The sequence below is a fragment of the Papio anubis genome, chromosome 14 (assembly GCF_008728515.1).
Source record: "Papio anubis isolate 15944 chromosome 14, Panubis1.0, whole genome shotgun sequence".
NCBI lineage: Eukaryota > Metazoa > Chordata > Mammalia > Primates > Cercopithecidae > Papio > Papio anubis.
In genome coordinates this window covers 73435463-73458958 of record NC_044989.1, presented here as the reverse complement: position 1 = coordinate 73458958, position 23496 = coordinate 73435463, and the positions used below count along the sequence as shown (strand labels likewise).

Here is a 23496-nt window from a genome sequence, read left to right as displayed (position 1 = left end):
TTGGCTGGGTCTGGACTTCCAGGCTACTGGAAGACTTTTCCCTTAGAAATGTGAAGGCATTCCTTCACGTGGTGCCCAGTGTTGCTAAGGAAGACTCCAGTGCTGTTCAAATCCTTTCATGCCTGGTGTTCTAAACCTCATAGCCGTATCTGTTGGTGTGTGTCTGTCTTAGTTCATTGTGTTGCATACTTGTAGGACTGTTCTAGCATTCATGTTCTTCAGTTCAGAAAAACATTCTTGTATGATTTCTTTCATAGTTTCTTCCTTTTTGTGTTCTTTGCTCTCTTTTTTTTTTAGTTAATAGACTCTATTTTTCAGAGCAGTTTTAGGTTTACAGAAAAATGTGTGGAAAGTATAGAGAGTTCCCATCTACTCCACCCACCACCCGCCGCCGTTTCCTCTGTTGTTAACATCTTGCATTAGTGTGGCATGTTTGTTGTATTTGAAAGCCAATATCAATACATCATTGCTAACTAGAGTCTATACATTACATTACATTAGGGTTCATTCGTTGTATTGTGCATTCTGTGGGTGTATAACAACACATGTCCACCATTACAGTAGCATGCAGGATAGTTTTTCTCTCCTGCAAAGTCCTGTGCTCTGCCTATTCATCCCTCTGTCCTCCCGTCAATCCCCTGGCAACCACTGATCTTTTCACTGTCTCCATAGTTTTGCCTTTTGGAGAATGTCAAATAGTTTTGTCATGCAAGCATGAAGCCTTTTCAGATTGTCTTCTTTCACTTATGTATGTAAGATCCATCCATGTCTGTTCATGGCTTGATAGCCTATTTCTTTTTATCATTAAGTAGTATTCCATTGTCTGAATGTACCACAGTTTGCTTATCTGTTCACCTACTGGAGGACACCTTGGCAGCTTCTGAGTTTTGGCAGTCATGAACAGAGCTGCTATAAACATTTGTGTGCAGGTTTTTCTGTGGACATAGTTTTTACTTCAGTAGGCTAAGTACCAAGAAGTGTGATTGCTCCTTGTATGGTTGGAGTTTGCTTATTTCTCTAAGAAACTGTCAACCCCTGCATAAGAACATCTCTCCCCAGTAGGGCGGGCCCCAGCCACCCTGTGCGGTGGCCATGTGTGTTGGGGGCTGTCTCTGTGTCTCTCTGGGCACAGTGGGTGTGCACCGGGAAGAACTTAAGCTTTGGAGGGCTGGACGCCTGGCTCTGAGTCTCCACGGATGGGTTCCTTTACCACTGAGCCTCACCGTCCTGATCTGCACCATGGGGAAGTGCCTCTTACCTCATACGCTTTTTGGGAGGTGTGTGCGGGAGTGAGGTAAGAACCCTCACGCTGGTTGTAACGCACCATAGATGCTCAACAGATGTGAGTGCTCTTCATCTTTCCTGGGTCTCTTTCTGCCATTCTTGTCTGTTCCTCCATCTTGTAGAGGTATTCCCGACAGGGCTTGGGGTGAGTCAGTGTGTGAGTGAGGTGTGTGTGTGTGTGCGTGTATGTACGTGAGTGTATGCACTAGCATTCCTGTATTTCTGGCCCCGGGCCTCTGGGTGAGCTGTTCTTTCCTGGGCTCACGGGTGGCTGGGAGTAGAGCTTTGGCTGGGACTGGCCAGAGGAGATGATGTCAACAGGGAGAAATGTGGGTAGGTCTGTCTGTGCTGGGGCCTGGAGGTGGGAGGGCCCTCCCAGGCCCAGCCTCACCCCTCTGGGCCTCAGAGTTTCAGATGTAGGGGAGATGGGACAGAGTAGAGGTCTCTGAGCACCAGGAGAAGGTCCTGGGGTGGGAGGGGGCATGGCGTGGTACCTACCTGGTGGTACCCAAGGAGCTTCCCCACTCAGGATGTGGTTTTCTCCATCATGGAATCGTTTTGGATAGTTTCTCAGCTGTGTCTGAAGCCTGGAAGCCTAGGCCGATGGGTCAGAGCAGGAGCCTTTGGGGAGAGGCTGTCAGTGGCTCTCAGAGCAAGGAGGGGTCCGGGCAGTGCCTGGTACTGGGCGGGAGCCAGGCTCCCTGGGCCCATGACTGAGTTCTGCCTGCTCCCCTCTTCTCACAGGTGGTACAAGCTGCACTCCAAGCCAGGCAAGAAGGAGAAGGAACGCGGCGAGATTGAAGTCACCATCCAGTTCACGCGCAACAACCTGAGCGCCAGTATGTTTGACCTGTCCATGAAGGACAAGCCAAGGTCCCCCTTCAGCAAGATCAAGGACAAGATGAAGGGCAAGAAGAAGTATGATCTGGAATCTGCCTCTGCCATCCTCCCAAGCAGCGCCATAGAGGATCCTGACCTGGGCAGTCTGGGCAAGATGGGCAAGGCCAAAGGCTTCTTCCTCCGCAACAAGCTGCGCAAGTCGTCCCTGACCCAGTCCAATACCTCGCTGGGCTCGGACAGCACCCTGTCCTCAGCCAGTGGGAGCCTGGCCTACCAGGGGCCTGGTGCCGAGCTCCTCACCCGCTCACCAAGCCGCAGCAGCTGGCTGTCCACTGAAGGGGGTGAGCAAGAATGGGGGTGCCGCCCTGGGGAGAGAGGGGGTACTGGCTTTCCCCTTGGGTGGTGGTGAAGGCCTGGGGCCAGGAAATGGGGCCTCTCTTCCTGCGAGCTAACTCGGTGTGTTTCCCCTGCAGGTAGGGACTCTGCACAGTCCCCCAAGCTGTTCACCCACAAGAGGACCTACAGCGATGAGGCCAGCCAGATGCGAGTGGCTCCTCCTCGGGCCCTTCTGGACCTTCAGGGCCACCTGGATGCTGCCTCCCGCTCTTCACTCTGCGTCAATGGGAGCCACATTTACAACGAGGAGCCCCAGGGCCCTGTGCGGCACCGCAGCTCCATCTCGGGCTCGCTCCCATCCTCTGGCTCCTTGCAAGCTGTCTGTTCCCGGTTGTCTGAGGAGGGGCCTCGTTCCACAGATGACTCCTGGCCCAGAGGCAGTCGTAGCAACAGCAGCTCGGAGGCAGTACTTGGACAGGAGGAGCCGAGTGCTCAGGCTAAAGTCCTGGCCCCTGGGGCCAGCCACCCTGGAGAGGAGGAGGGGGCCCGGCTACCAGAGGGCAAGCCAGTCCAGGTCGCCACACCCATAGTAGCCTCCTCTGAGGCTGTGGCAGAGAAGGAGGGAGCCCGGAAGGAGGAACGCAAGCCCCGGATGGGCCTCTTCCACCACCACCACCAAGGCCTAAGTCGGAGCGAGTTGGGGCGCCGAAGCTCTCTGGGGGAAAAGGGGGGTCCCACCCTGGGGGCCTCCCCACATCACTCGTCCAGTGGGGAAGAAAAGGCCAAGAGTAGTTGGTTTGGCTTGAGAGAAGCCAAGGACCCAACTCAGAAACCCAGGTACGTCATTGGCAAGACCAACTTTGCTCCTTGGGGAGGATGCTGGGGTGTGTGCTGCCTGGACCCTGGGGCAGAGAGGAAGGAGCAGATGTGGACCCCGGGCAGGCTGCTGGGGCTCTGGCTTTGCATGGTTAAGTAGGGGTGTCTCCCTAAGCCAAGCTTCGTTTTGTGCTCACGGACACAGGTGAGTTATGAGGGCACAGTGCTCTGAGAGTCCTATGGATTCAGGGGTCTGACTTCTCAGCCCTAGACCTTGCTGCATGAGTTGGCATGCCCACCCCCTGAGCTGGAGGGAAGCAGGAAAGGCCATTTGTGTGATTTCTTTGCTTCCTGACCTCCACCTCTTGCCCTCTGGCCTCAAGGTAAGGAAGTCTTGAGAGATGAGGACTGGAGACCGCACCCTCAGACTTCCCTTCCCCTCTCAGGAGCTAGAGGACTTCTCCCCAGCTGACTCTGTGATCGCTTCCCTCTGGGAGACGGGAGTCAAATAACTGAGGCTACCACTCCTTCCCCCATCCATTCACCCCCAGTTGCTTCCCCTGGCAAGAGGCTGTGGGCAGCTCCCATGAAATCTGTAACCCATCTCTGTCCTTGGAGACCTTGGGGGGTCTGGCCCTCTCTGATGTCTCTTGGTTTTGGGGAATGGCACCGTGGAAAGTGCTGGTGGCAGCTGCTCCATTTTGAATGTACTGAGTCCCCCAGTTCAGGCCCTGGGCAGAGCCCCTGATGCCCACCGTTTGTTTCCTCCTAATTCTGAGCCAGGGGAGGCTGCAGAATTGTATAGCAGGGTCCAGAGAGGGGCTCCAGGCACAGGTCACGGAAGCATGTGTCCCACCTTCCCAAGGGCCTGGGGCCAGCCCTCATGGGCAGCATCTGTGGCAGCCCTGGCCAGTGTGGTGAGAGCCACTGTTTCTCTCAGCAAGCCTGCCCTTCCCATTCCATGGCTGCTTGGACAGGTTTAGAGGACAAGCACAGTAGCAAGGGGGCAAAAGATAGGGCAGAGGAAAGACCCCGAACCTGTTGCCTAGAGGGGAGAGGAATCTTGTAGTCTTGGCTTTTCGTTTCCCTTTGGCACTCTGAGTCTGTTGAGAGGAGTGGAGAGAGAGATGCAGGCCTTTGTAGGTTTGGGCCATGGTCAGCTGACAACCCCCGTTAGACCCTCATAGACAGGGGTGTGGGGGGTGGGTCAGTTTCAGGGGCATGCCACCCCCTGCCTCCCTTGCTTGGTATGGCAGCTCCTGTCCCTACTCACCAGAGCCCAGGCAAGCTGCTGGTCATCTGCGGCCTGGGAGAAGATTGGGAAGAAAGAAAAGGGGACAGGCCTTTCCCAGATGCCAGGCTGAGCTGGTGGCCCTGTGACAGCCAGCTAGAGGTATTTGGAGGTGGTAGGGTAGAGGGAGGTGGCAGGAGATCTGGACAGGGCATTTGCTGGGAGGAGCTGAGCGCCTGGATTGAAAGGGGCACAGACCACAGGCTCAGTGTGGTTGTCCGTATGGTGTCTCTGGGCCTTTTCTGGGGCAGGGTGAATGCTGAGGCCATTTGTAGGTGAGTGCCCAGGCTTTGGGCTTAGACTCCCGCAGGCTGTGAGTCTGTGGGGTTGAAACTGGCCTGGGGCACTTACAGTCTCCATCCTCTTTCTCCTGCTTCCCCATGTTTCCTAATGGCCTTTTGGAGTCTGGAGGATTTGGGTCACTGATGGCCGTAAGGAAGCTGAGGTTTCTGTCCTGCTCTCACTTGAATTCCAAGCCTTGTCTTTAGCAGGATGGAGGGCACTCAGCATCCCTCCCCAGATGGGGCCCATTTGCAGGTGGCGGCTGCAGGGCCAGGCTCTGTGGCCGTGCATTCAGATGGGGCGGGAGGGGCTGTGCTTTGGGTAAGATGGCCTGGCCTGGATAGATATGACACCTGGCCTTTGAGCTCAGTCAGCAGCATCCTAGTCTCGTGTACCTTGCAGGGAAGGGAAGGCTGGCCTGGAAGAAAGGACTGTTGGCGCTTCCCCAGAGGGCTTGCTTAGGGCTTCTGAGGAGAGGAGAGGTGGGCTGCCTCACGGCAGGAAGCTGTGAGTTAGACCCAGAACTGGAGTGACTGAATGTAGCTGCAGCTGGGGCCTGGGGAGCCTGTCCCCAGGTCCAGAGATTGGGGGCCTCTGCCCTGGGGCTGCCATTGCAGAGTGCAGGATGTTCCTCACTAGGAAGAACAGCGGCGCCCTCTAGTGCTCCCATGTGGCACTGATGCCCCACAGAGAGGCCCGGGGCTGAACATGTTGAGTGTAGTATCCAGAGAAAGGCTGCTGCCTTGAGGAAGGAACAAATGAGGCTATGCAGGACTGAGAAGAGGGTTCTGCTGTTCCTCTGACGTGGCCTTTGTCTGCTGGGGTCCGTGGTGGTCACACTGGGCCCCTATCAGTGTGTGCTGGAGTGGGGAGTAGGTAGTTGAGACCAAGCTTGTCTTGGCTGCAGAACTTAGCCTCATTCCCCTGCCCTGTTATGAGCCATTCACACTGAGCTGCAGTATGGGCTACTTCATGTGTGTTTGAGGACAGGCAAGACCACGCATGTTAAACCCACCAGGGCCAAAGTGGATTGTCTTTGTGTCTATCCCAGGTCATTCTTGTGTTCCCTTGATCCCCATCCCCCACACTAACCATAGGACTCTATGCACAGAAGGGGATCAAATGTTGATTACAAAAGCTTTTAAAGCTGGGAATAAGTGTGGTACACATAGAGGTGAATGTATCATGCTGGTGGCCTCTGGCAATCTCTGCAGTGCCTCCTTGCACCAGGCATGGTGGGCAACAAGGTCCCTGTGGGCCTGGAATGTGCTGTGGCAGTGGAAGGAGGTTGGCTGCATTCTTGGTGGTGTAAATGAGTAACTATAATGTGCGCCCAGAGGCTTGGAGTTAGAGCAGCCTCACATCCTGCTTGTGCCTGTTCTGGCATGGTTACTGTATTAACAGTGTTCTGGTTTGGAAGATAAATGATACACTCTCCCTACTTACAGCTTACAAGGCCCCTCTGTCACCTCATTGTGCCCAGGTGATGTGAGAGGATGTGCCCGTCTCTTGGACATGTTTCCTGGACACTGGGCCCATCTCAGGAGGGTCAGGAGGTTGTGCCTCAGGAGGGAAAGCTGAAGGGCAGTGTTGCTGGAGGTTAGCGCGCCTCCAAGGCTGGCTTTGGCCTTTGGGGGATTGCCTGATAGAGAACCTGTGCAGATCCACTTGCCATCTCTGGGACCAGTGTGTGGAAATGACAAGGACACAGGCTCTTTTCAGCCTAAGGAAGAGCTGTCTGCTAGTGACACCTGGCCTTCAGCTACAGAGGTAGCCCTGTGGCGTAGTGTTTAAGAAGAGGGGCTGTCGGGGTGAACAGGTGGTTCCTGTGTTGAGTGGCAGGTTCAACCAATTGTTCAGGGCTTCCTGCAGGCAGTAAAGTTTTATTCCCTCAGGTTGAAGGGGCAGAGACATCTGGACTTCTGACTTCCTTCCCAGCATCTGATCCTAAAAGAGAAGACAAGTCAGTATATGTTGCTGCCCCCACCGCTTGGGGGTGGGGAGACTGTGCCAGGCCGGCACAGTGGGTTCTAGGATGCAGAGGTGTTTATCTGTTCTCAGAGCACGACCAGCAAAGACAAGCACATGTGGGAATATGTCCCTGACCTGGGCCAGGTGGAGTGGGAGGGAGATGTTTTGAAGTGAGAACCTTCAGAATGTGCATGTGGTGTGGAGCAAGGGAGAGGAAGGCATGAAGGAGGGATGTGTTACCAGATAGGAGGACGGACAGGATGCCCTCAGAAGTACTGCTGGCTCTGTAAAGCCTGCTAGGCCCGGTGCTTGGAGTCCCTTCCTCCAGGGAGAGCCCTTTGCTAATTCCATACCAACAGGTTTGTGTGTACCTCTGGGGAGCTGGCAGGGAGAGGGAGGTTGCCGAGCCTAACCTGGGGCTCCCAGTCTACTCCCGTGCCGTTCTTGTCCCTGCAGTTCTGACTGCCAGCCAGGTTGCTGAAAGACTGCAAGGGTGAATGCAGGCCAGGTTAGGGCTGAGGGGGCAGAGCTAAGCATGGTGCTTTTAATGTTGATGGGACTCTCTTCCTTCAGACGACTGTGGCCTATTGTCATAAAGGGGGCTGGGAGAGAAGTAGCTCAGAGTGCTCTAGCCCTGTTCCTGGGGGCCCGGGTGCTGTAGGCAGGGTTGGGCTGGGTGTGGTATGGATGCTCTAATGGCAAGTGGGCTGAGGTCAGGCTCTTGACTTGGTCGTGGTGTATGTTGCTTCTCACTCCCTTTGGTCCCCAAGGCAGGCATGTGTGCCTTGGCCTGGGGCTTCTCTGGAATGAAGGGAGAAATGGCATCTGCTGGCGTTGAGGCTCTGGGCCCACGATTCTTCCTCTTTTGGCATCTTCGCCGTGACCATAGAAGCAGGGTAGTGTAGTGGGAAGCCCAGGTAGGGTGGGAACAGGTAGGAATTTTTACCTCCCTCTCCCTCCATCTTTAGGTGGAGGGGATGAGACTGAGAATTTACCCTTGGATGAGGAGTTATTGTAAGGGGAAAAATAGGGTCAGGAGACTCTCTGGAAGCTGATTCTTATGAGAAATCCATGGGTTTGGGACCTGGCTGTGTTCTACCTGTGAGGCTGACCTTCCTACTCTCAGAAGCATCTTTGGAGCCACCTGTGCCTCTGTTTGGTTGGGCTCCTTCCTGTGTTCCGCCCCTGGTGGTAGCTGCCGAGCTGACCTGCCTCAGCCCACCTCTGTGTGGGTCTGCCCTCTTTGGGCCCTGGGTTCCCGGAAGAATCCAGGCAAGCTCCAGACAGCTCATACTCTTGCCACAGGTGCCCTTCCTACCCCAAGCCATACTCCTTATGGGCTGGCTGGCAAAGCCTGGCTTCTGCCCCTTCAGTACTCACTGCCCACATTTCCTGTGGAATAAACTGGTTGGCTTGAAAAGTTGGATGTGTAGGGGTTTCCCCAGGATATTTCCACCTAGACAGGCAGGGGCCAAGAAACAGGGGTCCTGGAAGCTTACAGCCAGGGCTGGGAGACCGGCCATGAGGAGGGAGACTGCTCAGACAGCAGAGGGTGAGGCCACCGAGGTCTGCCTCTGACGGTGGCTCAGTGGCAAGGCAGCCATTTTTTCTGGCCTTCTGTCTGTGTCCTGGGGAAGTGACAAACTCTAGTTTGAGAGCACGCCCCTGCCAGCATCTCTGGAGTCGGCTGCACTCTGTGGATAAGCACCAGTGCCGGGGTCGTTCCTCCCAGAAAGGACCCTGCCCTGGACAAATGAAGGCCAGCACCTGTTCTCCAGTGTCCTAAGAGCACCTTTCCTGTCCCCCATCCCCAGAGTCCCTGAGAAGCCCCTGGTGACATCCAGAGTTGCTGCTGCTGCCACACTGCCAGCCTTGGGAGACAAAGTCTGGACCATCAGGGAACCTGTTGGTTGATGTTCTCCATAGGTGGCTTATCTTCCTTAGCCAGTTAGGCTACCCCTCAAAGAAACAAGACACCTTGTCACACCAGATGACAGCCCATCATTACTTCTGCTTCTGCAAGGGATCAATAGAACCCAGGCTGTTTCAAGTGTCAGAATTCCAGGTGCCCTGCTAGGTCCTATAAGTTCTGGCTTTGTCCAGCCAGATACCTAGGCCTGGCCTTTCTCTGATCTCTTTATCCCCCCATGCCAGCTGGTGTTTTCTTTGCTTTTAGTCCTAAAAGGGGCCAGGCATGGTGGCTCATGTTTGTAATCCCAGCACTTTGGGAGGCCAGGTGGGCAGATCACGAGGCCAGGAGTTAGAGACCAGCCTGGCCAACATGGTGAAACCTCATCTCTCCTAAAAATACAAAAATTATTCAGGCGTGTTGGCACACACTGAGGCACGAGAATGGCTTGAGCCCAGGAGGCAGAGACTCTATCTCAAAAACAAAAAAACAAAAAACGGGATGTAAGGTGCTTTCAGATTAGTTTTTCCAGACGTGAATTGCTTGTTGAGTAGAACCTTAGAAGCTTCAGCATGGGATAGAGGAAAGAACACTTGGTTAGGTTTGGATCCTCCCTGTCAGATGAGATGATTTCTCTCCGGGGTGGAGTGAGGATTAAAGTAACTCTGCTCAGCATCTTTCTCCTTGGGAGGCACTTGATAATGTTACATGTTGGGGTCTTCCCTCTGTACCCTGGCCCAAGTAGGTAAATCCAGCCTATGTGTGTGTTGTGGCCCCTGGTCCCGAGGCAGGGGGTGGGCGTGGGACTCAGGGACCTTTCCAGTCTTGGCATTAACCAGGAGGCTCACGGTTTTGTCTCCCTCCACAGCCTGGACGTGTCTCCTCAGGTAGAATCTGACCCAGCTGCTCTTCCTCACCACCTCCCCTGCTCCCCCTGGGCTCCGGCCCCTCCCACTCCTGCTCCCACTGCTGCTCCCATGCTAAGCACTAACCTTTTTGCAGCCGCCTCCCCTGCTGCTGCCACTGCCGCCGCCGCCACCACCACCACCGCCACCCCTGAAGCCACCCCACCTGGATTATTGGGTCTTACCAACCCATTCCTCACCTCTTTGCAGAGCAACCCCTTCTTCGAGGAGCTCATAGCCGACATAGCACTAAACTCTCCTTCACCTGCTCCCTCTCTCCCCAGTGCCTCGAGGGCCAGCCCCACCCCCCTGGCCTCCCCTGGGAAAGCCCTGCCTGAGTGGGACAACACCTTCAACGTCTTTGCTGCCAGCAGGCTGCGTCCAGAGGCCAGGAGCGAGATCCTGGCCCCTGCAGGAGTGGGGCTGGAGGCGGCAGGGCTGCAAGACCCAGGCCACGGGGCCATGACTGCGAAGGCAGCTGAGCCCCAGGGAGACCCTGGGGGAGGAGGAGGAGGAAGAGGTGGGAGCAGCGTGTGGCTGGAGCCCAGGGTTCCTCTGGACTTGGGACCGGACCACGAGAGCATGAGTGCGGCTGACCCGGGGCCCCTCGGGTCGGTAGGGGCCGGCCTGCCCTCCTCGTCAGCCCAGCTGCAGCTGAGAGCCTCAGCCTCAGAACCAGACAGGGAACTGCCAGCCCCAGAAGGGGAAGCAGGGCAGAGTCCGGCAGACAGTGGGACATCTCTATTTAGCTCCCCAGAAGTGATCAGTGTGTGGGAGAGGCTGCCGGGCCCAGACAGCGCTGCTGAGGGCCAGGACGATGAGTCCTCCCGAGGCGAAAACCAGCTTTGCCCTGACGTCGAGACAGCTGACGATGCCTGGCCTTGGGATGTGGTCACCATTTCTCCTGCAGCTGAGACGGCCTCACTAGTGTTGCGGGGAGAGTCTGATGAGCCTCCTCCCCAGGTGCAGCCTGAATCACCAGAAACTGTGAGCCCCAAGGGGAGCGAGGGGCTTCCCCCACTGGAGCCCGAGCCTAAACCTGAGTGGGTGTCTGACAAGGGGCTGCAGCCCAGCACCCCACCTCCCAAGCCACCGCGCCTCTTCACACCCTCAAGATCTCAGGAGGAGGAGGAGAAGGCCACAGTGGGGCTGAGTAACAGGGGTCCAGAGACAGAGGGAGAAGATGCCTCCCTAAGTACACTGGTTGTCGGTCCCTCGGAGACCAAGGAGGAGGGAGAGAAGCATGAGTCGGAGGAGTCTGACAGCTGTTCCTCTGCAACCCTGCTGGGCCAACCTGGCCTGGAAGAGCTAGTGGAGGACGCCAGCCCCCCTGTGTCTGGGCCCTGCCTGTCTGCACCCACCAGCTGCCCTGAGGGTCCTGCCCCCATACCCTGTCACTCAAAGAGCTTGACTCTTCAAAGTCAGCACATCTGGGGGGCTCCAGAGGTTGGAGAAGGCCCTGAGGCTCCTGAGGCCCAGGGCCAGGATCCAGTAGGAGAGGGGCTTGGGTCCCTGTCAGTCACCTCCCAGCAGGCTGATGTGTGGGTCTCCAAGGAAGATGCCTTGAACCCCTTCTTGTTTCAGGGGAGCCGAGATCCTCCCAGCCTCTCATCTGCATCCCCGCCAGGGTCGAGGGAATCTTCTATTCATTCTGGTCCAGAAGAGCTGCCCACTCCCCCAGAGCCTGACTTTCCACCGCCCCCTCTCCCGCCTTGGGCCAGCCACCACCGTGGGGGGCCCAGCCCTCCATGCTCTCCCCTGTCTGGAGCCCGGCCCCTGACCACCTCCTCCGCACCACCAGGGGAGCCAGCCTTACTCCCTGGCCCCCTTGAGCCCTCCCCACCTGGGGGCTCCCCTGCCCTACTTAGGGAGGACCTCGCTGCAGCCACCCCAGCCTCCCCGCTTGTGCTTCTGCCCTTGGAGACACGACCAGCTGAGGAGCCACAGCCCAGTGCCAGGTGAGCATCCACCCCCAGAACACTGTCCAGGAGGAAGGGGGTGGACAGGGGGCAGAACAGCCCAAGGGACTAAGGGGTTCACACTCCAGCCTCATCCTTTGTGGGCAGGTGAGGGTCTCTTTTACTCCAGGGGCAAGACGGTACAGGCTTTGAAGACAGGAGCTTTCTATGGTACCACCTCTGAAGCTGCCTTCTTGGGACTTGGGATAATCAAGGCAGACCCCCACAAGCCAGGGGTTAGGAGAACAGCACTGATGAGGTGCAGGGCATAAGGAATGAAGTGGGGAGAGCCGATGTGGGCTGGCAGGGAAGGAGAGCTGTGCTGTAGGCCCTTCCGGAGTGTGTGCACTCGGCTGCAGGGGAGCTGTGGGCGGGGGGGGCGGTGGAACTTGTCAAGCAGGGGGCAGGTCTTGGGGCAGACCGTGGCAGAGCAGACTGACAGTGGAGCCTTGAGCAGTCTCCTGTTCTGCTAGAGTGAGGGTGCAGGCTGGGGAAGGCAGAGAGCCAGAGGAGGGACCAGCACTTAGGTCAGAGAGAAAGCTGCAGACACCTTCAGAAGAAAAAGGAAAACTCAAACACTTCAGACATATGTAACTCTCAGAAGAAAGGTTCCCCACCCGCAGCAGTAGCTTCATTGGTTTGCGTTTGGTGCCTTTCAGGGGGTGGTTCCGATGCATTTAGGACCGCTGAGTGGACAGCAGATGCCTATGTGACTGTGCTCACTGTGGCATTGGGAGGTTTGGAAGAATTATGAAGCTGTGACCTCACCGGCTGGCTGGTCAGGGGTGATGTGAGCAGAGGCCTGGAGACTCAGGGCACTGGGAGGTGATGGGGTGTGACTTAGAAGGCAGCAAGTCCCTCTGGGACAATAGCATCCTAGGAGGACCAAGTGAAGAAGGGGAGAGCAGGGCAGGGCGTGGGGCTTGGAGAGCAGAACAGGCTCCAGCACTGGCCTCCCGACCAGGCACTCGTGTTTGGTCATCCACATTCACTGAGCCTACTATGTGTCAGACACTGAACAGGTGAAAGACACTGTCCCCACTCTATTCCCAAGGAATGTTTAGTCCACTGGGGGAAGATAAAGTGGACCCAAGAAGGGAAGAAACCCCAAGGGGCCAGAACTACATATGGGAAGTGAGTAGGAGGGAGTCCAGGCTGCCCCCAGTGTCCCTCCCTGGTGGTGGTGGTGACTCTGCTCCCTTGAGGTGGGGGAGCTGGTGGTTGCAGTGTCCTCGGCTGGCCTTGCTGTCTGCCAGCATGACCTCTAATCATATTTGCCACTTTTTATAAGTTTTATTCTTCCCAGAGTTGGCTTCATGTCTGTACTGGGCTTGTTCCTTCTGTTATGAAGTAGATGGGCCAAATAGAGCTGTCTCATTCATCAAAGGAAGAAATGGAGCCCATGAGAGCCGCAGGGTTTAGGATCCCGGATCCCTCTGATGTAAGGGGACAAACAAGCCAAGGCCTCCCGGCCCCTCATTCAAGGCACTTTTATACTACACTGGTCATCCTCCCCTTCCCTGGCACAGCCCGTAGGTGGCATTAGAGCTGCTTTTATACCCCATCCCTAGCGCAGGCTCCTAGGTGGCAGGAAAGGGACTGAGATGCATTCTTTCTCTCTGCTGTCTGCCCAGAGCCTGGGTGCTCTGCTGCTCTTCCCGATTTGTGAGAATGAATGCATGGATCTAGCCTGAGAGTCTCTGGGTCTGGGTGACCCTTCCTTCAGTGGAGTTCAGGGCCTTGGACTAAGCCATTTTGCATTCTACTCCTGAATGGTCTAAATCCTCTGTGAAGTAAGCATAGATTCATAAGACGTCCCCTGGGTAGGATAGCTGATCTAGGGGCCTGATGCAGTTTATGTTATAGTTTATGTAACTGTCACAGGGTGCTGGAGGATCCCAGAGAAGGGTCATCTTAGCCTGGAGGAATCAGGAAGGCTTCCTGGAGGAGGTGGCCTTGCACAACTGTGAAATATGAGTAGGAATTAGTGAGCCAGTGGGAGGAAGGGGCAGTGTTGTTCCAGACAGAAGAATAGCTTTTGTAAGAGCTTGGTAAGAATGTGGCTGGGAGAGTAGTGGACCATGAAGAAAGGACAAGGACCAAATTGTGTGAGAGATTGTATTTTCTTACCTTGATAGAAGCCATTAAAGGATTCTCAGGCTTTGGACATGCTGAGATCATTATCCTGCAGCAGAGTGGTTGGAGTTGGGCAAGACTGAGATGGAGGAGCTCATTTAGTGGCTGTGGCTAGAAGGAAGGTTTAAGCATTGGCTTGGAGAGGAGCAGGGTCGCTTAAGAAGGTAGGAAGGTGGCAGTGCTTGATTGTTAAGGCTGAGGCTGAAGAGGATGAGCCAGAGGAATTCCTAGGCTTCTGACTTTCTGACCTGAGCCGGGGGGGGGGCCAGAGGTTCTCCTCACTGCTCGGGCAGCACAGAGGAGGTGTGGTGGGGAGTGGGATGCACCTGAGGGGGAACCCAGGGAGCAAGCCAGCCTGCACCTGACTCTGCAGGTCTGGAGTCCAGGGAGTGAGGTCTGGGTTAGAGATGGAGATTAGGAGGGTGGTAGGATCCAGGGAGGAGGAGAGGAGAGAACCCAAGGGCAGACTAGCAGTTGTTAAGACTGAGAAGGGGCTGTGGGGTTGGAAGACGAGATGGAGGTCTTGAAGGGAAAGGGAGGCGAGCAGCCCAAAGGAAGGAGTGCTTCAAGTGTCGGCTCCACAGAGGTCAGTGAAGTGAGAACCAGCAGGGCTTGGTGACCTCAACAAGTCCACTTGTGGTGGGCCAGTAGAGACCGACATCCTGTTCTAATGGGTTAAGGAGTCAATGAAAGGTAAGAAATTACACAAATGTAGTCTCCATGCTGCTGTGGAGAGGCTTGGGTGAGAAGAAAGGGGAAGGTGACTAGGAATGATAGCTAGAGCAAATACAAGGTCAAGGGAGGGTTTTTGCAGGGCTCTGTAAATGCTGATGGGAAGGAACCCCTAGAGAGAGCTGGGTGACCAAGTGTCCCAATTTGCCCAGGTTTTAGCACTCAAAGTCTCATGTCCTGGGAATCCTCACAGTCCTGGGAAAACTGGGAACTTGGAAGGGTTGGTCACCGCACTAGAGAAAGGTTACAGTATAGAAGAGAAAAGAGGGAAGATGGCTGGAGGAGGGTGTCCCTGACAGAGGCTGGGTACAGGTGCACAGGAGTCTATAGTATGGCCTTTGCTGTCCCTGTGAAAGGGCCAGGTCACCGGGTGAATGAGGGAGTGAAACGGGAGGGAGCAGGTGGTGGGGTGGGGATTGAGGCCAGCCCAGGGGGTTGCTCAGGAGTACTGGACACGGCTGCCCTGAGACCTTGACTCTGTAGGGGCAGCTACCACCCAGTGCTGGGCTTTCTGTCCAGCAGACCTGGAGGCTCTGCAGGGAAAGCAGCCCCACCTTTGACCCGTGCCACCCTTCTCTTTGTGTAACCCATCTCTTGTATGTCTTTGCAGTCCCCACCCCGTGAAGCCTCTCAGTGCCGCCCCTGTGGAGGGCAGCCCCGACAGGAAGCAGTCCCGCTCCAGTCTGAGCATAGCCCTGAGCAGTGGGCTGGAGAAGCTCAAAACAGTAACATCTGGGAGCATTCAGCCTGTGACCCAGGCCCCCCAGGCTGGCCAGATGGTGGACACCAAGAAGCTGAAGGTAAGGCCCAGCAAGGTGTGGGGGTCATCTGACAGAATATGTGGTGGAGTCTCAGGGCTTGATCCTGGGGAGGGTGGGACAGGGAGCAGGCCAGGTCCCCCATGTCAGAGTCCTGAAGCCAGTTAGGGCGCCTCTGGCATTGGAGACAGGCAGCCCGGGGCCTTGCGGTGGTGAAACTTAGGTGTTGGCGGGCAGGGCAGCAGGCAGGCGGGCAGGGGGGCAGGCAGGCGGGCACCCCGGCCTAGGGCTCCCCTGCTCACTGTCTTCGGTCCGGCCTCAGGACTCAGCTGTGCTGGACCAGTCAGCCAAGTACTACCACCTGACCCACGATGAGCTCATCAGCCTGCTCCTGCAGCGGGAGCGGGAGCTGAGCCAGCGGGACGAGCATGTGCAGGAGCTGGAGAGCTACATCGACCGGCTGCTGGTGCGGATCATGGAGACCTCACCCACACTGCTGCAGATCCCCCCGGGCCCCCCCAAATAGCCTTCCTCACCCCACCCCCAGGAGGGTTGGCATGGACCTGCTGCTGCCCGCCCTCCCTCCTGCTGAACTCTCATCTGCAGTGGGGCATCGTCGGTCTTGCCTTGTCACTCCTTGTTCCTCTCCCTCCTGCCTTGACTGGGGCTGCTGGAAGGGGGGCCCTCTGGATTCCCTTTGGAGGCATCAGGTTCTGTGCACAATTTGTGTATCTTTGGGAGCCCTGGGTCTTTCCCACCTGCCTGTTTTCCTACCCCTCAGCTTTGGGGGCCCCAGGGAATTGGAACTCTTCCCCCAAGACAGAGCAGGGGTGAGCTGTAACTTGATGCGGTAATCTGGGACAAGACTGGTTGCTAGCACATACTTTATTACCCCCCAAGGATGGTCAGCCATTTCTTCCCACAGCCAAAGCCCCATCCCCTTCACTTCCCTCCAATCCCTGGAGGGGCTTCTAGTATTCCTGGGACAGCGACCACGCTGCCTGTTTATCTGTGAGTTATGGGCAACCAGGGTGCCTGCTCTTCAGCCTCACACCCATTCTCCTGAGAGCAAGGAGCCTGTGTGGTCTGGGTCAGTCTCTGCCATGTCCTGAGTCTGTTTCAGTCTGGCGCTGTTTGTGGGGCGAGTGCCGTGTGGACAGAGGTGGATGATGTGTGTGCTTCAGGCTGCTCCCTGCCTCCTCTGACCTTTCCACAAGTGTCACATGGGAAAGTGTGGGGTGCAGGGGCGGGTGCGGGGAGAATACCTTTTTGCTTTTCGAGCTCTTGACCACCTCCAATGTGTAGACCCCTCCAGGCTGGGGCTTGGGGCTGCTTATGTTTTGGGGATCAAGCCTCCATGTCTATTCTTGTTGCCTGTCCAGATGCCAAAACTCTGTGTTACTGCAGGGTTTGAACTTTTGGAAACCAATTAAAATGTGCCTTTTGTGTGCGGGGTCAAGAGCCCCTGGATGTCGACCTCTCCCGCTGTGTGGCGTCCCCCTCTCACCTGTTGAGTACATAGGGATGGCTCTCTCAGGGCCCTGGGAATGGGAATGGGCAGCCCTACTGTGGGCTCTTCCCCTCCCCTGGAGTTAATCTCTTGATCTGGCCAAGTTGCTGCTCCCTCAAACTTCCTGCTGTCTTCTCCTCCTTCAACCAATAGGAGGATCCCAGGATAAACACTGCTGGGCAGGCGGGCAGGCAGGCAGGCCTGGGGCTACCCTGCTCACTCTCATTCTGTTTGGCCTCAGGACTTAGCCATGCTAGACCAGTCAGCTTGCCTGGAAGTGGGAGGTCCCACTATGCCTGTGGGAGACACCTATACTTAGGAAAAAGCCTTTGTTGCCCTCCCATCCATCCACTAAGCTGCTGTCTCAGCCTGTCCCTTCTGCCCCAGGGGCTTGCCTGCAGTGCACTTTGAAATGAAGTGCCTGGCATTTGGCCCAGCCCCTGGTTTGCTCGCAGAAAACGTGGTAGGATTCCCCAAGGCATCTGCAGGGAACTTTGGCGGCTTGGGGCACCCTGAATTAGCAAAAAAGGGGGCTGACGAGGTGCTGAAGGAGGATACTTATGGCTTAGTAAGGAGGCAAGAGCTCCTCTGGGACCACCACTTCTTCAGGAGAGGGCCTGTGGGCTTGCTTTTGGAAGGCCTCAGGCAGACACGTGCCCTCTGGGTGATGTCTGTCTGCCGCCAGGATGGAGCAGAGGAGCGCTACACATGGAGGAAAGCGCCTGTAACATTATCTACCTTAAACTCCACTCATCAAAGCTGAGAAAAGTGTCCACTGGTTCCCAGGGTTTCAGTCATGCTTTTGGGGGTCATTGGGTATTAGAGAAGTAAGTACCTTTTCTGAGAGCAGGGAGTCACCCCCCCTACTGGGGATTCCTCTGGGCTTTATTCAGTCCCAGCCCAGGCCCTGACCTTTGATTGTGGGCCTCCCTAATGCCCAGGGCATGGATGGCTTCAGAGGAGTTGTTGAATTGAAGCCCAGGGTCCTTGTTGATGTTTCTTCTCCTAGCCACACTTGGAGGAGAGTTGCAGGTGGGTTGGGCAGGGAGCAGGAATGGTTCTGCTTTGCTGTTTGTCTTCCTAGTTGTAAGGCTCTTTATAAAGAGCTTGTTCTTCATGTTTTAAGCACTTTATGAAGAATAAAACATTCATGTACTGCAGGTGGCTCTGTTGTGTTCCTGTTTTGGAATGAACAGGTACAGGAGGCTGCTGTGGGAGAAGGCACCTTAAATCAGGGTGATGGGATTCTTGGATGGCCCTGTCCCTGCCCTGACATCAGGGCAGTAACACAGTGTTGCCCAGTAGCCTGAACTTAGTATTTTCTGACTCCCAGGATACCCACATTTATTGTGCACCTAAGATGGGCCCATTTATTGGTAATACAGAGGGTAAGAAATAGATTCCTATTCTCAAATTGCATGGTCTAGCAGGGGAAGATAAGATACAAATCCAAGATACAAATTGTTCTTCATGGCTAGCTAAAATCTCCCTCCAGCTTTATGAAAAGTACTTCTTGTGGTTCAACTACTAGAGGATGAAAAACTTTGACTGCCACAGCCCGTGTAGTGTCCAGAAACACTGGCAGACATGAGCCAACCCTGCAGTCCACCATGAGACTAATGAGACCCCAAGTGGGGTTCCCTAGAAGACCAAATATTTCTACTGTCATCTTGGGCAAAAGAGGCAGCTTCTCCACTCCCCAAGTCTGGCTCACTGACCAGGTAGTTCAGCTGGGTATCTTCAGCTAATCCATTCTACAACTGTGTGTGTTCATTATCCATGCTGGTGCTTACTCCACAATCTGTGATACTCCCCCTTACCTAACGCCCTCCCCACCCGCCCTAGTCCCAGGTTCTTCTCCTGCCCGGGAATTAGGCCCAGGAGGGATCTTCCTTGGTTGGCCAGACAAGGTGAAGGCTGTCAGGGCTCTTAATCCCCCACTGATGAACTCACAGCCAACACTTACTTGAGTCTCTACTGTGAGCCCTCTTACGTCTGGCTCAGAAAACTGAAGTGAATCAAAAAGTCATAGCCCCTGCCCTGTGAACCTTACAGTAAGAAAGACTATCCAGAACAGTAAGTAATTGTGAGTGCAAAAGAGAAGTGCTGGGTGCCACGGAGCCTCTATGGGATTTTGTGGAAGCAGAGTGATGGACTGGGAAATGCAATGTTTAGGCTAAAGCCAGAAAGAGAGCCAGCATCAGGCGAAGATTTAGTCTTCTCGGTACAGAATGTTCAGGGGTCGCGGGGTGGGCAGGCCCCAGCATGCTCCAGGAACTGAGTGTCAGGACAGCGGGAGAGCACAGGACGAGTGGGCAGGGTGACGACGGAGGAAACGACGAGAAGGTTCCGCAGTGCAACTCCTTGCAGAAAGCCTTCTGCGGTTAACCCTACTCTGCCTGGAGTCTTTGCCCATCTGGTCCCAAGTCGGGCCCACTTGAATGGGACCCTTCTGGGCTGCCTGGCCCCAGGAGCGACGCCCACGGCAGCCACTCTAACTTCTGGGGGCAAGTAAGCAGCGAGGGGTGGCACGTGGTCGTCGTACAGGAACACCCTTCCTGGGCTGCCGACCTTGCACCTTGCAACGCGGACAGCGGGCACCGAGACCTCCCCGGACGGCCGCAACTCTCTGCAGTCTAGGGTTGCAAGCGTCGGGACGCGAAAAACTACACTCCCCACAACCCCTTGCGCCTCCCGCTCGCTGCGGTTGCTTAGGGCCAATCGGGAGAGGCAGCTGTGGCGGGGGCCGAGGAGGGACATTTTAAAAGGGCCGGAGATTGCGGGCGTCAGTGGCCATGGCGGATACAGCGACTACAGCATCGGTGGCGGCGGCTAGTGCCGCTAACGCCTCGAGCGATGCACCTCCTTTCCAACTGGGCAAACCCCGCTTCCAGCAGGTGAGGACCGGGCTGTGGTCTGCGGGCCGGCGGGTGGCAGAGAGACGACCAGCAAACTCCCCTCCAAAGTCCCCTTCCGCCCGAGGGTCTCCCACCGGCGGCCAGCGGAGCCTGCAGCTAGCCCAGGGGGGACTTCGGCCACAGCCACCCTTTTCCCATTGGTCAGCGGGGCGGGCACGGACTCTCACCGTGGCTTCCCATTGGTCCTTGGCGCCGTCACTCCCCGGCTGTCCGCGTCCTCTAGCCTTTCCCGCCCGCGGCGCCCTGTGATTGGCCACCGCTGGCTGCGGTCAAGGTCCCGAGCGCCCGGTTTCGAGCGGCTGCTCAGGGTCGCTCCGGGTTGTGCAGCCGCCCGCCCCGGGCGCAAAGTTCTAGTCCGGCCCTGGATGGGAAGTTGGCGTGACCGGGATGCCTTCTAACTTTTTCCCCCGGTGGGGACTGACGTTCCTTTCGAGCTGCTGGCGGAACCGCCGGGCAGCGTCGCGCCCAGCGGTCACTCCCCAGCCCTGGCCCCCAAGCCGGGCCCGGCGCGCGCGGCAGGTTGGGGGGGCGAGTGCGGAGGCGAGCGGCGGTCTGGCGTCCCCTGTCCCTGCTCCCCTTCTTGGGTTGAGGATTCGCTGGCGCAGCAAGCCGGCCGATGCCCTGCGGGGATGTAGCCGGGGCGTGTGAGGGAAACGCTGTGTCATCCCCTGGGGCCGTCGTCCCTCCGAGGGGCTGTCGCCCGGGAACCCCCCCAGCCTCTCCCTCGCTGCTTCCTCTGCGGAGGGTCTCCCGCGCCTGGGCCCCTGCGTCGCCGGGCACTGGCTCTGGGCACACCCGCTCGGGCTCTTCGGGGCACGGCGACAGGGGTCCTTTCCCTCCGGGACCCCCGCTGGGGCGTCGCCGACTCGGCCCTGGACTGCGGAGGCGGGGGTGCAACGCGGAGTCCGGGCGCCTGGCTGGGCCCGGAGACCGGAGCCGGGGAGGGGCCGCTCCCGCGCCGCAGACCCTCGGGCTCCCGTGCCTCCTGCACCGAGGAGACGGAATTTATTGGGAAACGGGCAGAGAGACCGCTGAAGTGAACCGGGGCTTGCCGGGGGTGGGCGGCAGCCGAGGCGGCCAGAAAAGAACTTTGCAGGAAGAAAGGAAATTGTACAAAGGTCGGTGCGGTGGCTTTTTTTTTTTTTTTTAATTTTTTTTGTTGTGGTGGTGAAAGGGGGATTGGTTCCAGCAAAGGGGGACCCCGAGCTTTGCTGATTATTAGGGAACTTGGCTCCTGAGCCGTCTGAAAAAAATGTCCCCAGTGTTTCTTAACAGGACTTTAATTCCTTTTAAAAGTAGGCCATCTCAGCATGTAGGTATCCGAGGTGAGACTGACATCTTCCTTCCAGTGTAGGAGGCCATCTAGGGTGAGATTGTCGGGGTGTCCCTGCTTGGACTTGAGTGACCTTATTACATTGCCTATCACCGCTCCCACCCCCATTCTGCTCATCCTTACAGGCTCAGTCGGGCCTGCCTCTCAGGCAAACACTTGCTCCCTATGCCTCTGGTCCCTTTTTCCCTCTGGTCCCATGAGATTGCAGACTCCCTCCCGCACACCTCTTTGGCCACCTGAGTCGGATCCTCATAGCTCTCCATACAGTGCCCTGTGGTCTTCTAAATGTTTGCTGTGTGATGACTTGGTTTCCTCAAATCCCCTGCAGGCCTTTTGCGAGAAGGGGCTGAACTGGGCCTTCTCTGCCTCTGTCTTGCCCTGATAGAGACAAGTTAGGCATATAGTAATGTGCCGAGTAAAAGATTTGTGTGGTTTTTTTTTTTCCTTGGTGTCTGTTATCTGTATGTGGCACTTGGGACATTCAGTTACCCAACGGACGTTTATCAAATATGTCTTAGTAGCTTATATGACTGAGCCCTTTACTGTGAGCACTGCTCTAGAGCAATAGATAAACATTTGAGGCTACCCTGTTCCTGCAGCCATACGGTACTTCTTCCTGGCACTGCTCCTGCAGGCAGTAAAATTTAGTGTTTGTTGTATCCACTTTTGAAGCTCCCCTCCCCAGCATAGTGACCTGCATAAAGCATGTTGCATCTGATTCATCCATGTTAAGGATCTTCTCTCTAGTCCACACCTGCTCCTGCCGCATGGCTCCCTGGCTCTGCAAGCAGCTCAACTTGTCACCCAATCAGTGCAGCCAGAAGCCTGGGAGCTGCCTGTTCTTTCCTTCTTCTCCCTCATCCTTTAAGTGCAACCAGAGGCCCAGTGATCTTACCTCTTACACAGCTCTCAAGTCCACCCATCTCTATTGCCAGAATCCTAAACCAAGCCCCCATCGTCTACTTCCTGGGTCACTGCAGTAGCCTCACAACATGTCTCCCTGCTTCCACTCTGTCCCTCTTCCAGTCCTTCCTCCTTCTGCAAGGCAGAGTCCCAACGATACAGATCTGATCAAGGGACTCCCCACACCCTTGCACATTTAAATACCCTCCAATGGCTTCCCCTGCTTCTGAGATAAAGACCTAACTTCTGAAGGGGCCCCCAAAGTATACGTGGCCCACCCCACTGACTACTTCTTCCTTGAATCCCACCACCCAACCACCCACACCTCGCACCCTCCTTCACATCACACTGGCTGCTTTTCAGCCTCTGAACCCACCATGTTCCCTCCCACCACTGGGCCATCTGCTTGGAACATCACCTCTTCCTCTGCCTGCAACTCTTGTTCCCACTCTTCCTCATCCCTGGTGTATCCATGAAGCATCACTTTCTTGGAGAAGCCTCCTGCCACTCCCAGGTTGAATTTTTGACTGTTTCCTTACTGCAAACACCTATCTCAGTGTATACATTGATTTGTGATGAGTATTTCTTTGCCATCTGTGTTTCCCTTTCAACTATGGACTTTGTGGAAGTGGAGGCTGTGCCTGCCTTCACTCCCTGTTGACTCTCCAAGGCTCATCACAGTGCCTGGTAGTTAAGAGGTACTTAATGAAGGTTTGTTGTATACATGAATATCCTGGAGACAATTCAGTAGGGCTTTGTGGACTTGAATTAAATTGACTTGTAAGGTTGTGATTGGAAAGGTGGACCAACTTTTCTCCAAATTGTCCCTTAGGGATCTTATAAAATTGCAACCAAATGGGGGCATGTTTGACAGTGTAAGATTAATCAGTGCTGAGATATTCCAGAGTTGGGGTGTCTTTAAGGAGGTGAGTCTAAAGACACAAAGATTGGCCATGTATATACTGGGTTGATGAGCTCCTTTAGGGCCCAGCCCACATCTCTGTGTCCTGCTCTGGCATGTAATAATTGTGTAATATATGCTTATAGTACCTTGTGCTGGCCTGACAGAAGCCTGCTTCAAGGTAGTTGATAATCCAGGATTCACTCCCAGCACCCATGCCAGGGACATGACTCTTATTCCCCAACAAGGTCTTTCCTTATTCCCTGGAGTCACTCTAGAACTCCTCTTTATTCCCTCAGGGGTCTCCCTGTGCAAGAGAACAGGGGGAGAAAGAGGGTGGAGGCTGTGGAGGGTCAGAGTGTGAAGAAAGGGTGATGGGTGTTGGTGGTCTGTGACCATCTTTCTCTCTGTAAGATGGTGACAATAGCCAAGCATCATTCCAGCCTTTTTGTGTATTGACTTACTGAATTTTCACAACAACACTGTGAGGCAGGTGCAATGATCTCCAATTTATGGGTAAGAAAACTGCAGCACACAAACAGATTAAGTAACTTCCCAGAAAGTCTGGCTCCAGAGTTCATGTTTGTTTGTTTATTTGTTTGTTGTCAACTTTATTATGGAAGTTTACAAACATACTAATCTGGAGACAGTTGTCGGTGAACCCCTATGCATCCATCATCCAGCTTCAACAGTTGCCCACTTAAAGCCAGCCT

At 55.6% G+C, this 23496-nt stretch overlaps 2 protein-coding genes across 15 annotated transcripts in view; both read left to right on the top strand.

The window, feature by feature from the left end:
* Window positions 1-17888, top strand: part of RAB11FIP5 (RAB11 family interacting protein 5) — a 38265-nt gene extending 20377 nt beyond the window's left edge. The window contains exons 2-7 of one of the 5 annotated variants that reach the window (XM_009184420.2): window positions 2029-2465; window positions 2598-3297; window positions 9598-9616; window positions 9845-11592; window positions 15071-15260; window positions 15541-17888. In XM_009184420.2, the coding sequence (XP_009182684.2) occupies window positions 2029-2465; window positions 2598-3297; window positions 9598-9616; window positions 9845-11592; window positions 15071-15260; window positions 15541-15744 (3298 nt within the window). In that variant the 3' untranslated portion in view covers window positions 15745-17888. Of the gene's footprint in view, window positions 1-2028; window positions 2466-2597; window positions 3298-9597; window positions 11593-15070; window positions 15261-15540 lie in introns of all 5 variants that reach the window. The other 4 variants (XM_009184422.2, XM_009184421.2, XM_009184419.2 and 1 more) reach the window with 4 other exon arrangements.
* A 730-nt stretch (window positions 17889-18618) lies between these two features.
* SFXN5 (sideroflexin 5) overlaps window positions 18619-23496 on the top strand; it is a 135156-nt gene continuing 130278 nt past the window's right edge. For 4 of the 10 annotated variants that reach the window (XM_021924974.2, XM_031655270.1, XM_021924970.2 and 1 more), the window contains exon 1: window positions 19487-19625. In XM_021924974.2, coding sequence (XP_021780666.2) covers window positions 19524-19625 — 102 coding nt within the window. In that variant the 5' untranslated portion in view covers window positions 19487-19523. Of the gene's footprint in view, window positions 19626-19906; window positions 20765-23496 lie in introns of those variants that run through there. The other 6 variants (XM_031655264.1, XM_021924976.2, XM_031655268.1 and 3 more) reach the window with 4 other exon arrangements.